The following is a 15,422-nucleotide window of genomic DNA, read 5'->3' as shown; positions in this document are numbered from 1 at the left end:
GGTCATGCTGAGAACTGCAGCGTTTCCCCTGAAGTCAACCCACAACTCATCTTAAATCCTAAACTATTTCCTTTGATTGAAATATTTTTATTTAATTCACACATCGTTTTATGTAGGTTCAAAATTTAAACTACAAGTTGTTAAAAATATCTTTCTTTGTTTTTCAGGGTTTATGAGACTGTTCAGTATCATATCTTGTTTTTGGTGGTTCCTTCTAAATGTAATCAATAAAAACAAAGTGATGGGTCTCTATTCAGACGTAAAATATCTCCAGAGACCAAGGCGACATCAACAAGCCGATGCACAGCAATAAAAGAAAACCTGATTTAATAAAACCGTCAAGGTCAAAGACAAATGAGGAGAAGTTTCAAATGAAAACTTAATTTATTAAAATAGTTCAACACAACAACAGAAACTAAAACTTATTTCTATGAGGTTATCAGGGGAGGAAATGATCAATGTTATGAAAAACACCCAGAGGAAGTGGATCACTGTTCAGTAAAACAGATAAATGTAATAAAAGTGCTGCTGTTGGGAAGGAATCACATAAACACATTAGATTTGTTCAAAAACTGAAACACAGCAGAGGAAATCCCAACAGAGAATTAAAAAAATTAAATCACTCTTCCCATTAAAGTGCTGTTAATCTGACCCTGCTTTATTAATAAATAATCAATATCATGTCATATGCTGAGTGGCTGAAACAGTGCCCCCTGGTGGTCCCAGATGGTATGTAATGTTTTCTTTATGTTCAGAGGTCACATGAGTGGAATCACAACTATCAGCGAGTTTGACCTGTAGTCTGGAATATATGGTGTTATCACTATTCAATGTAGACAGAGCAGATTGCTGGGATCCAAATTGAGTCCAGATTGAATTCAGATTGAGTCCAGTCTGGATTCAGATTGTCATTAGAGTTCAAACATGTCATAATCCTGCTTCATGTGGTTGGTTTGCTGTTGAACACACGTTACTTTAAAGTGTCTGTTCCATCCAGACTCTGGGAATGGGACTGGGACTGGGACTGGGACTGGGACTGGGACTAGGACTGGGACTGGGTCAGCGATAGATTTTTTCGGCGTTGTCCAGAGCTTCTCTCAGTTTGACCTTCATGGCCACCTTGCCTGAGTAGAGCGGCAGCAGCAGCAGGGAGGTGCAGGTCTGGGCCTCGGGGTAGTACTGGTCCTGGTAGACCAGCGCCACCTGTCTCGGCGTGATGCTCATCCTCACTCTGTTCACACTGGCGATAGGAATCCTCTCAAACCCGGAGACGAACCCTGAGGAGGAGGAAGTGAAGTGGTGAGCTTCAGGCTCTGCATCACTGAGCGACGCTCCGGCATCGAACCGTCAACCTCCAGACACATCAGAGAGAAAAACACTCTGGAAATGAAGTTCTGTCTCCCGGGAGTCTGAACTGGACTTTAAAGTCCCGGGACGATCCGATTCAGAGACGAGTCGCCACAGAGAATCTATTCTGCTGTGAAAGCAGAAAATCTCCTTTAAAAGTCTCGAGTCATCGATGTTTGCTCTTCTTAGCTCCATGAGGGAAGTACGCAAGTATTCAAAGAAATACTGACCATTATCATCATCTATTTATTCATTCATTTCAGACGTGATATTCTAACATGTGTGCACGTATACTCCATATACCCACATACATAAATATATACAAATCCATATATAAACACTTTAGAGATAATACATTTAATTAAAGTTATATTTTATGAAAACATATTTAAAAACACAAGAGTATGTATGTATGTATGTATGTATGTATGTATGTTATACATACATCCCATAACCAATTCATATGCCTGAAAATGTATCTAATCCTCCCTCTCAAATATTCAATAGCCATCATTTATAATTAGTGTTTATATATTTTGTTCCCCTTTTATCTTTCTGGGGAAATAATTTTATTTCTCTCTCTCTCTCTCTATATATATATATATATATATATATATACACACACACACACAAACATTTATGACATATTATTTATTATTTATAACATTATTTTTTATTTTATTTCCTACAGAAAGATAATTATGAATTATAGCTATTGAATATTGGAGAGGTAGGATTAGATAAGTCTTACTTCTTCCTTTTCAGGCATGTTAATTGGTCATAGGATGTATGTCTGTAACCACACACACACACACACACACACACACACACACACACACACACACACACACACACACACACACACACACACACACACACACACACACACACACACACACACACACACACACACACACACACACGTATATGTGATGAGGTTCAATACTCACAGAGAAAAGATTTCTTCTCAACCTCTGTCAGCTCCTCAAAAACCTCCCAGAACATTTGGATGTTGGGGTGGTCGTCATGGTAACCGCCCTTGTACTCGGTGTTCTGGTCAGATTAGAAGGGAGCAGGATTATTAGGACTAGAACCCCTCGTGTTGTGGAGGATGTGAGGTGGCGGCTCCAACCTGCCGGAGCGTCTCCCACTGGTTGAACTCTTCTCCCACCAGCACGTCCCGCAGCTGCTCCGGCCTGAACTGCTCCACCAGGTGGCGCTCACACACCTGGAAGAATCCTCGCCGGAACTCCTCGAACACGCCGTCCACCGAGCGGCTGAAGGCGTGGTTCACGTAGGCGTCCACAAACTCCTTCCTGTTGATCCATGTAGAATGTTTTTAAGCATTTCTTGTAACAACAAGAAAAAGTATTGTTAGAATTATTTAAAAAACTAAATTAATGAAAGGATTCGTCACCGTTAACCCCTCGGTTCCTGGTTTAAACATGACGCTCTGTGTTGGACCTCAGTGGAAAATGAACCTCTGGAGTTTGAAAGGGGCTGAGATTCTTTGTTCAAACCAGAATTGCCCACAAGGGGGCGCCACCCCAAAAAGTGAGGTCGTCATAATAGCGATAGCATAGCAATAGCATAGCGATAGCGAAGTTGGTATGAAAAACGGTCAGAACGAGCAACATGTTTGATTTTTGTTCCTAATAAATAAGAATTGATTTAAAGACATTTTAAAGTTCTCATCATTTATAAACTTCCCTTCCTAAAGGTTCTCCAGCAGTACTACTCGTCCCCATACCTGGACTGACGTCCCAGAAGTGAAGACAGTCTGTCCTCTCTCTCCCTGGCTTGTTTCAGGTTTTAAAAAGTGTGTTGCTCCAACCAGCCAATCAGAGATCAAACCCTATATAGTGTCATCGGGGGTTTAGCCAATCCCAATCAAGGTAGGCCCTCCCTTTGACTCCTCCCACAATTAGGCAGCTCTGCTCTGGCACATGGCACCACGAGAGGAAGTACTGCCTCCTCTTCCCAAGATGGGCATGTGTGGGCGGAGCCAGTCCAGCTCACACAGACACAGCAGATTCTGAATGCAGCTCCTATGATCCAATATTCTAATGAGGAAAATCAAGGAGGAGCTAGAAACTTAGAATACTGAAGGTTTCTGGACCGACCAGACCAGGAGGAGGAGGAGAACAGGAGGAGGAGGAGGAGGAGGAGGAGGAGGAGGAGGAGGAGGAGGAGAACAGGAGGAGGAGGAGGAGAACAGGAGGAGGAGGAGAACAGGAGGAACAGGAGGAGGAGAACAGGAGGAGGAGAACAAGAGGAGGAGGAGAACAGGAGGAGGAGGAGGAGAACAGGAGGAGGAGGAGGAGGAGGAGAACAGGAGGAGGAGGAGAACAGGAGGAGGAGGAGGAGGAGGAGAACAGGAGGAGGAGGAGAACAGGAGGAGGAGGAGAAGAACAGGAGGAGGAGAACAGGAGGAGGAGGAGGAGGAGAACAGGAGGAGGAGGAGGAGAACAGGAGGAACAGGAGGAGGAGGAGAACAGGAGGAACAGGAGGAGGAGGAGAACAGGAGGAACAGGAGGAGGAGATGAACAGGAGGAGGAGGTGAACAGGAGGAGAAGGTGAACAGGAGGAGGAGATGAACAAGAGGAAGAGGAGGAGAACAGGAGGAGGAGGAGAACAGGAGGAGGAGGTGAACAGGAGGAGGAGATGAACAGGAGGAGGAGGTGAACAAGAGGAAGAGGAGGAGAACAGGAGGAGGAGGTGGAGGAGGAGGAGGAGGAGAACAGGAGGAGGAGGAGAACAGGAGGAGGAGGTGAACAGGAGGAGGAGATGAACAGGAGGAGGAGGTGAACAAGAGGAAGAGGAGGAGAACAGGAGGAGGAGGAGAACAGGAGGAGGAGGTGAACAGGAGGAGGAGATGAACAGGAGGAGGAGGTGAACAAGAGGAAGAGGAGGAGAACAGGAGGAGGAGGTGGAGGAGGAGGAGGAGGAGAACAGGAGGAGGAGGAGAACAGGAGGAGGAGGTGAACAGGAGGAGGAGATGAACAGGAGGAGGAGGTGAACAAGAGGAAGAGGAGGAGAACAGGAGGAGGAGGAGGAGGAGGAGGAGGAGAACAGGAGGAGGAGAACGAGGAGGAGATGAACAGGAGGAACAGGAGGAGGAGGAGAACAGGAGGACGGGAGAACTTTAAGGGAGACGATAGGTGTGGATACCAGCTGATGAGTCTTTTACAATAAATATTTCAGTTATTGTGTCATAAATCTAAATATCTAAATGTCACGTTCACACGACCGTCTCCATGGAAACTGAAGAAAAAGTTACTTTTCTGAAACTGCTCCTGGTCACTATAGTAACTAGTAGTTCTGCACATGCTCAGTAGAGACAATCAGAACAAAGTTTCCTCCTGTCATGTTCACACTCTCCTAGACTTGGTACTTTTATTTTGACAGTCACCGTAATAAAAATCCAACTCTGCAGCTCCTTACTTATTTTGACTGGTCACCGGCTTCCTGGGGTTTTTGGGGTCCAGTTCCACGTCGGTTCCGTCCCAGCTGACCTTTTTGACACAGAGAAAGAAAAGAGCAGATGAAGAAGTGGAGGTGGAGGTGGAGGTGGAGGTGGAGGTGGAGGTGGAGGCCGAGTCGTCTGTGAGGAATGAAGAACTTACTGAGAAGTCCTGGCACAGCTCCTCCAGGACGTCATGGCTGTACTCCAGCAGGATGGAGCGCAGACTCCTGCAGACACACAGCGGGGGGTTTACAGAACGTTATTACCTGAAGACCCGAGGAGCCAATCAGGAAGCTGGGGGTCAAAGGTCACACAGGAATAGTATATTGTGTGTACATCAGTGTCAAACAGTGATCAAATGAAGAAATTCAAATGACCCTGACAGCTGATGGAAGGAGCGGTGGATCAAATAACCTGTAATCTATTGGTTTCCATGGTGACACGTGTGGCGTTGGTGAAGGTCTGCGCTCTACCGAGCGTAGCTCTAGTTCCTAAATAATTTACTAATTCTTAACAGAAGAAACATAGAACGTGTGGTTGGATATTGAAGCGTACAATGTTCACGTTTGACCGCAGAGGAAGAAAATCTCCCACATGAAGAGGTTTTGGCGTTGTGGCGTAGAGGAGGCGGGACTCACCCTCCCAGACAGGGGCTGAACTCCATCATGTCCTCCAGAGTCGGCTCTACGCCGAGCAGCTTCTTGAACAGAACCAGCGGGAACGGCAAATAGACGATGTACTTGTTGTACAGAGCGAGTCCACACAGAACCCCGAAGTGGAAGAACCTCTCTGGGTCCTGCAGCGGCTGGAAGAGCAAAGTTTGAATAACGGAACCGTTACTGACTGGTTCCTTCAACAGCCTTTTTCATTCGCCTCACTTTGGAAGAAAACCAAGCCAGAGTTTCGGAGTCGTTGAACATGAACATCCCAGATGCAGGAGACACAAGCTCATGGAAGACTTTATAGAAGAAGTCCTTCAGGTACACGGAATACCCGGGATGGTCAAGGTTCTCATCAAAAAGCACCTGCAAGACAAAGAGGTGTGAGGAAGGTTTTCCTGTTGGGAACAGTCCCAGGAGGAGGGCGGTTTGGTGTCTGTACCCCGAGTGGCCTCTTGTAGACCCTGGAACCGGCCAAAGCCAGTTGCTCGAAGGTGTCCTCCGACACCGAGTCTCGGTTCAGCTCCAGGACGAACAGGAAGTCATCGTGGGCCGGGGCGGTAAAATAGAATTCCCTACGAAAGTCCAACATGAGACGATTCACCTCCGCGTCCTGGAACCAACGACTGGGCGTCACTGACAGCTCAGCTCACCGCTGAGTCAAGTCCTTCTTTCGTCACACACAACAATTATTATGTGCAGTGAAATGCTTTAAGTACATGTTCGGAAAAATGCTTACCTGAGACATTTCAGCATTTAAATCAAAAACAAACTTCTTGGCCTGCAGATCCATCACGAAAGGGAACCGACCAACGATGAGGGGTCCGCCCTGCACCAGGTAAACGGGAAAAACAGAGGGAAGAAACTTTTAGGGGTTTATTTGCATGATTTAGCTAAACAAATTGATCGATTGTTTTCCAGACATTTCCTAGACGTTTTCACTCGTTTCCATGGAGACGGGGTCGCAGTATTTTTAAAAAGTTGCGTTTTCCCTCGTTTCCATGGAGACGGGGTCGCAGTGTTTTCAGCGGCCTCCTACAGCGCGGTTGTGTAAAGTAAGTTACAACTGTGGAGAAAACCAAAGTACTTGAAGTGGTACTTTGCCAACACGTGCAGCGACGGTCGTCTTTACCCAGCATTGTCTTCGTAGCTGCCAAAGCTGAAGCTCCTCGCGAAGAAAGCGCTGAGTCAGCTGCAGGCAGAAGAGTGAGTCAGGTGACCTCTGACCCTCCTCCACCCTGCCGTTGGCCTGACAACAGAAGAGCGTCACGGTTAAAGGAACAGAGAGCGGCGGCTCGGCCGGCGCCGCTCGCTCTGATACGTACTTCGAACATGTACCGCAGGACCAGCAGCAGGTTTGTGACTCCGGCGTTGCGAGGAACCGGTGTGGACGACAGAACCACCGCCAGCGCCTGTTTCCACACCGTCACGTGTCTGGACATGGCGGAGCGCGGTAGCGACGACCACCAGGCGCCTGGACAGGAAACACCAGCCGGTCAATCCTCAACTCCGAGCAGTTTATTTATGAAGCTCAGACGCCACGCAAAGAGGAGAAACACAAGAAGTTTGTATCATCGACTTTAACCTTCTTTTACGTTTTTTGTGCTTTGAATTTTGTTTAATCTGGTTTTGAACATCTAAACTAGGGATGCACCGATACCGATGCCGATACCGATGCCGATACGGGTGCCGGCATCAGGTATCGATCCAATACTGCACAGAGTACTTGTACCTGTGAAAGTTCACCAATACAACCCGCCTTCACATATCGGTTGGAGTATGAACTAGGCTTTATGGTATTTACCAGGTACTCATATCTGTACTCAGTATCGGCAGTTGGTTAGAGGTTATTACTCTTACTTTGAAAGAGTTATTTTTTTATTTCTAGTTAAAACTATTAGAACACTCTGCTCGTGTACCGTGGTCACGGTGAGACTGAAAACGTCTTGAAAACATCCAGGAAGAATTTATTTAACTCTGAAGGAACTTTTTTTTTGAGTTTTACATTTTCTAGCAGATTTATTTATTTTTTATCACAAATTAACTTTGTTTTGTCATTTTTTTAAATTCAAAAAGGTCAGGAATGTTTAAAAGTAGGTTTTTAAATGTTCTGTGGCAGAATCCGAGTATTTCTGTCAGTGTATTTCAAAGAGTACTCTTTACTCTAAACTCCAGTGTGTGACTCCTCCTCTGGTACCTAGAACCTGCAGGTTTTCTGTCGTCAGCCTCACGATGGCCCCGGCGAGCACCTCTGCAAACTCGCTGCTCTCCTGCCGACTGCGTTTGTGGACGACGTGCAGAAGCTCCATGAGCAGCAGGTAGAGCCTCAGGCCCTCCACGCCCGGCGGCCCCGCCTCCAGGGGGCGGAGCAACCGCAGGACGGCAGCTTCAACCTGCAGGGGGCGACACTGAGCTGTCAGGTTCTGGCCGAAAAACCGTCCAGAACCTGCTTCAACCTGCAGGGGGCGACTTGACTGCAGGCGGATCTCTTTCAGGAAGTTTTCACACTTCCATGCTTTACACACCTCCGCTAGAACTCTGTCCATCTTCAGCAACTTCTTGAAGGCTTGTCGTGCAGCCGAAAGATTCAAACCGTGAAACTTTGGAGAGGTTTGGAAATGTTTGTCTCCGCTGAAAGAAAAAGGGAAATCAATCAAAAGTTTTACCGTAGTTTATGGACTACGAGTCACACTTTTTTTTTTTTTTTAAAGTAAAATAAAATCTCAATGTCATACATATCATTTGGGACCACTAGATGTCATTGTTATTAATGAAGTTGATAAACTCCAGCAGTTCGGCTCCATCAGTCAGGTTCTTTAGACAAACAAATATTTCCCCTCAAAGAGTAAAAAAACTTCATTGACTCGGACCCTCACATCCACCAGGTCCAGAGCTGCTATGAGCATCCAGACCTGTAGGGGGCAGTGTAACGAGGAGCATGAAGCCATGATAGCTCATCAGAGTTCTGGGGAAAAAAACACTACGTCATGAATTGTGACGTAAATCTCCTCGGTGGGCGGAGCTTCCAGGATCATCGTTAGTAAAGACTTGTAGCTGCGTTTATGTGTAAATGTAAGAAACAGAGAAATATCAGAGGTATTTAAAGACCCGGTACGTGGAGGCGTGGCCTCGGTGGGAAGGACTTCGTACCGTCGCTCCAGGAAGCTCCGGTTCAAACAGGAAGCAGAGGAAAACATCTTGAGGGTTTCACTGTGAACATCAACGTTGTTTTAGTTCCACTGCACCGTCAGCACATTTTACAACTCAACACACACACACACACACACACACACACACACACACACACACACACACACACATCTTTATTATTAGTAATATAAATAGGATTGTATTTTGTATAAAAAAATATATTTACACAAAATAGATCTATATTTGACTATAGATTCACACGTACATAGATTCTATATCTAATTGATTCATTCTTGTTTCCTGTCATATAATCACAAAAACTGGTAGATGGTCACTTCTATCATTCATTATTAATCCACTTAGTCTCTTATTGTCTTCATGGTTTGTGAAAATCTTTCCTTTAATGTTTTTTAGAGAAACAAAATGAAAAGACAAAAAGAATTTGGATTCTTCATTTGTTCCATTTGAAGGTTTTCTAAGACACGAGGACGCCGCTGGTTCTCCTCCATGTTGGTACTCGGGACTCGTTCCGTCCCTCCGGACTTCAATTTCTCTAAAATTATTTTCCAACAAAGGAAATAAAAAAAACTGAAGCAGACTCACTTCTGGGTCTTTTTCCAGGTCTTGGCGTCACATTCGGAGCTCCAGGTGTCGATGATGTCGTCAAGACAGGCGCCGCCGCCGCCGCCGCCGCCGCCGCCGCCGCCCGACTCTCTGAGGTCGTCCTGAAGAAGAAAAGCATCGTCACATTCCCGCCTCTTCTTCTTCTCCCGCCCGGCAGTTTGTGTCGTCACCTCGTCTGAAGTCGCCAGCGAGCAGTTTCCTCCTGCGAAGATCTTCTTGATTCTGCGACCTGAAATCAAACGTTGAACCGTGTTGGTATTTTTCCCTCCTGGCAGCGCGCCGAACGCTCGCCGGCCCGATGGAGGACAGGAAGGTGTTCTTTACCTGGCGGCAGCTGGACGGGCAGCGGCACGGCCGGGTGGCTCGCCGCCTCGCGGCCCAGCTGGCCTTCATCTCCACGGCCGAAGGAGAAAACATGGCCGCACTGCGTCAGCGCCAGAGTGTGATGGCTGCCGAGGCCCAACGACACAAACGTTAACAAACACTGAGGCCACCGGGCCGGAGAAGAACACCGGGAACGGGATCGTTGTACCTTCCACAGGTGACCCTGACGACCTTCGACCCCCACAGCTCCGCCACCAGCCGCGGCCGAAGCTGGTTTTTGAAGGAGTTGTGTCCGAGCTGGCCGTGTCGCCCGCCGCCGAACGTGAAGAGCACGCCGTCCTGAGGAAACACGCTCACACTCAGTTCCAGGGTTTTCTTCTTTTGTAAATGTTTTGTAAAGAAGGCGGAGTGATGAAGACCTTGGTGAGGACAGCGGTGTGATCGTCTCCACAGGAGACGTCGGTCGACTTCTTGGCGTCCAGACTCCGGACGGCAGTCGGCGTGTTCCGATCTGCCGGAACCAGAAACAGGAGAACCCTGAGTGTGAGGAGAACCGGAGCCGCCGCCGGCATAGAGCCGCCGCCGGCGTACCCATAGACATAATATACGCAGACGCCTCACTGACGCCATCTTGGATGGGTCATCCTGCACCTCCTGTGCTTTTGTTTCGACTGAGGAAGGTTTAGTCCAACTATAATAATCATCACTTTTCACACGTAGAAATATGATCGAGAGAGAGAGAGAGAGAGAGAGAGAGAGAGAGAGAGAGAGAGAGAGAGAGAGAGAGAGAGAGACAGTTTGCCCACAGTCCACCACTCAGTGTGTGTGTGTGTGTGTGTGTGTGTGTGTGTGTGTGTGTGTGTGTGTGTGTGTGTGTGTGTGTGATTAAAAGGGAAGTTAACATAGTTATTTATTTATAAAATGTAAGAAGTGTATCTGTGAGTATGAGTAAAAAGAATAAATAAATCCTTCCTCAGACTGAGGTAATTCAGTGGTCAGCTGCTCGTCTCTTCAGCTTGTTATGAACTAAACAGGGACAAGTTGCTGGTTCAGCCTTAACTTCAGTTCACTCTGCTGCTACCGGGGAGCGAGATGACCCATCCAACATGGCGGCGTCGCTGGGTCACCTCCAGCGTACCTGCAGAGTCTCCCAGGCCGAGCTGCCCCACGTCATTCCTGCCCCAGGCGAAGACGCCGCCGGAGACGGAGACGGCGAAGCTCTGCTCGCCTCCCGCCGCGATCTGGACCAGTGGCACCGCCCCCAGACTGCAGACCTGCTGGGGCTGATCGGACCCGGACCCGGACCCACCCAGACCCAGCTGGCCCCTCGAGTCCAGGCCCCAGGAGTACACCTGACCCTCTTTGAGGAGACACACCTTCATCATCATCATCATCGTCGTTTTAAAGGTTAAAGACATTTAATTTGATTCGGAGTGAAGAATTTCTGTTCCTGCATCAATCAATCAATCAATCAGTCAAAGTAATCGATCACCTCTGGTCAGAGCCAGCGAATGGCGGCGGCCGCAGGACACCTGAGAGACCAACATGGTGGGCAAGCGAGGCAGTGGCCTGGAACACAAACACCTGCATGTTATTTCACAATAAGAGCCAAAGAGGACGATCAACGTCTCTCACTTGAACGTTATTTCGTTATAATCATTTATTTCTCTCCAAACGAGGATCAATCAATCAGTGTTCTTGTTTTTAGGGTTTTTACAGTTAATGAATGAACCTAAAGATTTTATTGCACTTTTTTCTAATTTGCCAAAATGTTTATCTTTTAAATCGTGTCGAAGGAAATCTGCACTCACTCTCATTCCTACTGTTGTTTTATAAAAGAGAGCTGGATCTCAACGGGTTTCACTGTCCTGCTTATTTAAAGGTTAAATGTTCCACTTCATGTCGATCAATAAATGTTTTAAGAAACACTTTGTGCTTTTTTATTTCTTATTCCAAAATGAATTTTAGATTTCTGGTGTTTGATATAGTTATTAAAACAAAACTACAGAGAAAAAAAATGAAAACCCTCCGATAAAGGTAAAATACAATAAATAAAAAATACACTGTATATTAATAAGAGTCATTCTTGTAAAACATAAATAAATTCAGGAAACGTTTCTTTTCTAATCCTGTCAAGATGAAATAACATCTTTGATCCAATGAGACGCTGTGGGCGGGGCTTAATTCCTGATCTCTAATGTCTTTCTTTTTTTAATTATTATTTAATTTGGAGAGAAAGTTGCTCGATTTTTACTTGTTTGTCACTGAGATCTGGCAACGCTGCAATGTGTGTGTGTGTGTGTGTGTGTGTGTGTGTGTGTGTGTGTGTGTGTGTGTGTGTGTGTGTGTGTGTGTGTGTGCGCGCACTCACCGGGGAGTGAGAGGAGTGTGTGTGGCGTCCACAGAGAGCAGAGCTCCGCCCTCCGTCAGCAGCACCACCATGGCGTCTCCACAGCTCACAGCCTGGATCTTCTCCTTCCACTTCATAAACTCTGCAGAGACACGAGACACAAACACAAATAATCTACTGAAGACGGATTATTTCTGCCTGGAATATAAACTCTAAGGATATTTTATTTCTTCTTCTTCTTCTTCTTCTTCTTCTTCTTCTTCTTATTATTATTATTATTATTATTATTATTATTATTATTATTATTATTATTAACAACCCTAGAATCATTTAGAACCATTGAGAATAATTGAGAATAATTTGGAATAATCAACAAAAATCTAGAATAATTGAAAATTGAAAACAACAATCTAGAATAATTTTGAATAATTGAGACTAATCTGGAATAATTTTGAATAATCTAGTTTAATTCAGAATAATCTGGAATAATTTAAAATAATTTAGAAAATTCTAGATTATGAGCGATTCACAAAAAACAACTCAAAACAACAAAAGAAAACAAAAAACCTGAAAATGTAAAGATCAAAACACAGAATAAGATGATTAATGATCATGATGAAGTATTTTATAATTTAAGTTAAACTCCACAGCGTCGTCAGCAAATGTGAAACATCTCAACTCACGTGATTGTAAAGAAAGAACCTTAATAAAGGAGAAATGTTTGGACCGGACACTGAGCCCTGTGGAACGCCACTGGTGATCCACATTGAAACTTTAGATAAAGTTTATAAAATTTATCTCTCAGAACTTTACATCAGTTGACTTGTTTTTTGTTTCTTTTCTCTGGAAGCGACAGCACGATGGACAGATAGTTTGTAACCTGACATGTTAGGGCAGAGCGTGAGCTGACGTGAATGACGTGGTGGCCACGCCCCCCCCGGTCCAAACACGTCAGATAAAATAAAGAAAACGTCTTTCCCTTCCAGTTGTCACTTTAAAAAAAACAATAAGTTGAAGTTAAAAATGAACATAAAGTGATAAAGGGAGTAAAAGAACAGATTAAAGTGATGAAGGTAGAAGTTCTCACTCTGTTTGCCTCGCTCTATCACTCCATCCTCTCTCGTCCTCGTGCGGATGACGAAGGCGTTTCCGTTGGTCTTCAGGAAGCACATCAGCCCCGGAGCTCCGCTCAGGTCCTGGACCAGGTAGCCAGGGTCCAACATCTGGACTCCGTGCTGCGTTAAGGTGCTGCGGGAATTCTGGCTCTCCTTCAGCCGGAGGTCCGGTCCCCACGAGAACATGAAGTCTGCTGGAGGTCCACACACACACTCACACACTGCTCCCGCTGGAGGATCACACACACTCACAGTGATCCCTCACACACACTGCTCCCGCTGGAGGATCACACACACTGCTGTCTGCCTGCTGGCAGGATGGAAAATGAAACTTACACACACACGCACACACGCACACACACACACACACACACACACACACACACACACGCACACGCACTGATCAGCTGATCTTCTTATCTGGAAAGTGAAAACGAAACTTACTGCAGTTTTTCCAGAAAAGTAAAGTGAAACTTAGTAAAGTTGAGTTTCACTGTTTAAAGAGAACTGAGGGCAGTACAAAGTACTTCAGAGCCGTACTGGAGTAAAAGTACAGTACTACTAAGGTAAAAGTGAAAGTTTAACATAAAATGTTATTTACTTAATAATTAGTACTTCATATTAAATGTATTTAACTATCAAAAGTAAAAGTACAAAACGATAGATAGATAGATAGATAGATAGATAGATAGATAGATAGATAGATAGATAGATAGATAGATAGATAGATAGATAGATAGATTTGACAGTTTTCTACTCAGTTGGAATAAAACTTATACAATTATATTTACATTTTATTTTGTAGTGAGTAACGACGGTGTACAACATGAATGTAGTGGAGTAATTGTATATATTTCTTCTTAATGTAACAAAGTAAAAGTGAACGTCGTCATAAAGGGAAAAAGTACAGACACTCCCAAAAATTACTTAAGCACTGTAATGAAGTATGTTAACAGAGGTGAATAAGGATTTCGGGGGGGGGGGGGGGGGGGGGGTACTGCATGTACTCTTATACTGCGTGTTTCTACTTCTATGTGTGAATCTGTTCTGTTTGACTGAAAAACATTTAGAAGCAATGACAAAGAATGACCACATGGTGGAGGTAGAGACACACACACACACACTCACTCACTCACTCTCACACACACACACACACACACACACACACACACACACACACACACACACACACACACACAGAGACAGCTGAGATGGAGTACCAGGGCTCTGGGGAGATTCGGGGGATTTCCAGCGAGGGACTGGGACACGTCGTCTGATTTACACGAACACTTTGTTTAAACTTATGATAAAAGTTCTCTGGAGAAACGAGGTCGTATTCGTCTTCGTCCGTCTCCGTTCCTCCTCCGCCTCCCTGAACACAACCTTTTAACGTTTCGCTCTCAACGGCGTGAAACAAACTTTCCCCTTTGCTCCCGTCCCGCCGCCACTCGCTCCAGGGGAGGGGGGGCTGGCCACCACAGGGGGGCGCTACAGATTCACAGGAAGTCTTCATAAGTTTAAATCCGGGAGTTGAACTGAACCGCGAGAGGCTCCAATCCTGCAAACCAGCCAGCACATGGTGATACGTGGCGATGCTGCCATGACAGCGAGCGACCTCAACGCGAGCCTCAACGCCGCACTGTCAGCTTGTAAAAACTCCCAGAATGCAACAGTTTTATAGACATTCCGCTGGATGTTCCACCGCAAGTTCCATTAAATTTGACTTCATGTTGAGATCGGAGTCATTTTCAGTAGGAATTGTTTGATTTATGAGAAAATCAAGGCCCCGCCCACACGCCGCCGCCGTTTCAAGTAACCATGGTTTTCGTCCGATCGTCCTCACGACGCGGCGTTTCAGGAGCATGAAAACCGGCTCCAGAGTCGGGGGATTTGAAAACGCCGCCTCGGTTATGACATGTGGACCGACAAGATACCCATTAGTTGAAAACGATGATGTCATGGCCCCGCCTCTCGACCTTTAGCCCCGCCTCCCTCTCCGTGACGTCACTTAACAACGCCAACATGGCGGACCACCTGCTGGAGCTGCAGGAGCTGCTGATGCTCGTCGCTTTAATAAAATGCTGGACTTGTCCATTTGTCAGATTTTGGTGTGTCTCTGTGGCAGTGTTACAGCGCCCCCTAGAGGCCTGGCATGTGTACTACTTTATTTTGAGTCATTTCTGGGTGTCGTGTGGACGAGGGGAATAAAATAAAGAAGAGCAATGTTGGCTCGTGTGGACGGGGACATAAAGAAAACCAAAGTAAAATAAATAAAAACTTCAGAGTTTAGATTTAAAGGTTATTCTTATTTTAATGATCCGACAAGCTGAAGGTGGATTTTATGTGGCCTGAAGTGAGTTTGACAACACTGATTTAAGCGTTTTGTC

The 15,422-nt window shown here is 45.7% G+C and overlaps 1 protein-coding gene across 1 annotated transcript; it reads right to left on the bottom strand.

The window, feature by feature from the left end:
• Positions 1-356: 356 nt before the first annotated feature.
• LOC308116355 (putative E3 ubiquitin-protein ligase HERC3) lies at positions 357-13,344 on the bottom strand. The gene is made up of 23 exons (XM_080474504.1): positions 13,008-13,344; positions 11,942-12,062; positions 11,063-11,139; positions 10,709-10,930; positions 9,990-10,081; positions 9,779-9,909; positions 9,571-9,695; positions 9,417-9,475; positions 9,226-9,347; positions 8,623-8,682; positions 7,998-8,103; positions 7,670-7,865; positions 6,798-6,946; positions 6,605-6,721; positions 6,212-6,301; positions 5,915-6,085; positions 5,692-5,838; positions 5,452-5,618; positions 4,974-5,040; positions 4,792-4,862; positions 2,480-2,663; positions 2,298-2,400; positions 357-1,277 (listed from the first exon to the last, which is right to left on the bottom strand). Exons 1-23 carry the CDS (start codon positions 13,219-13,221, stop codon positions 1,060-1,062), a joined length of 3,009 nt encoding a protein of 1,002 aa, XP_080330630.1. The 5' UTR covers positions 13,222-13,344; the 3' UTR covers positions 357-1,059.
• Positions 13,345-15,422: the final 2,078 nt, after the last annotated feature.

The sequence above is a fragment of the Lipophrys pholis genome (assembly GCF_963383615.2).
Source record: "Lipophrys pholis genome assembly, chromosome: 11".
NCBI classification, from domain to species: Eukaryota; Metazoa; Chordata; class Actinopteri; order Blenniiformes; family Blenniidae; genus Lipophrys; species Lipophrys pholis.
Note: the sequence above shows the minus strand (reverse complement) of the source record. Positions and strands in the feature narration are given on the sequence as shown.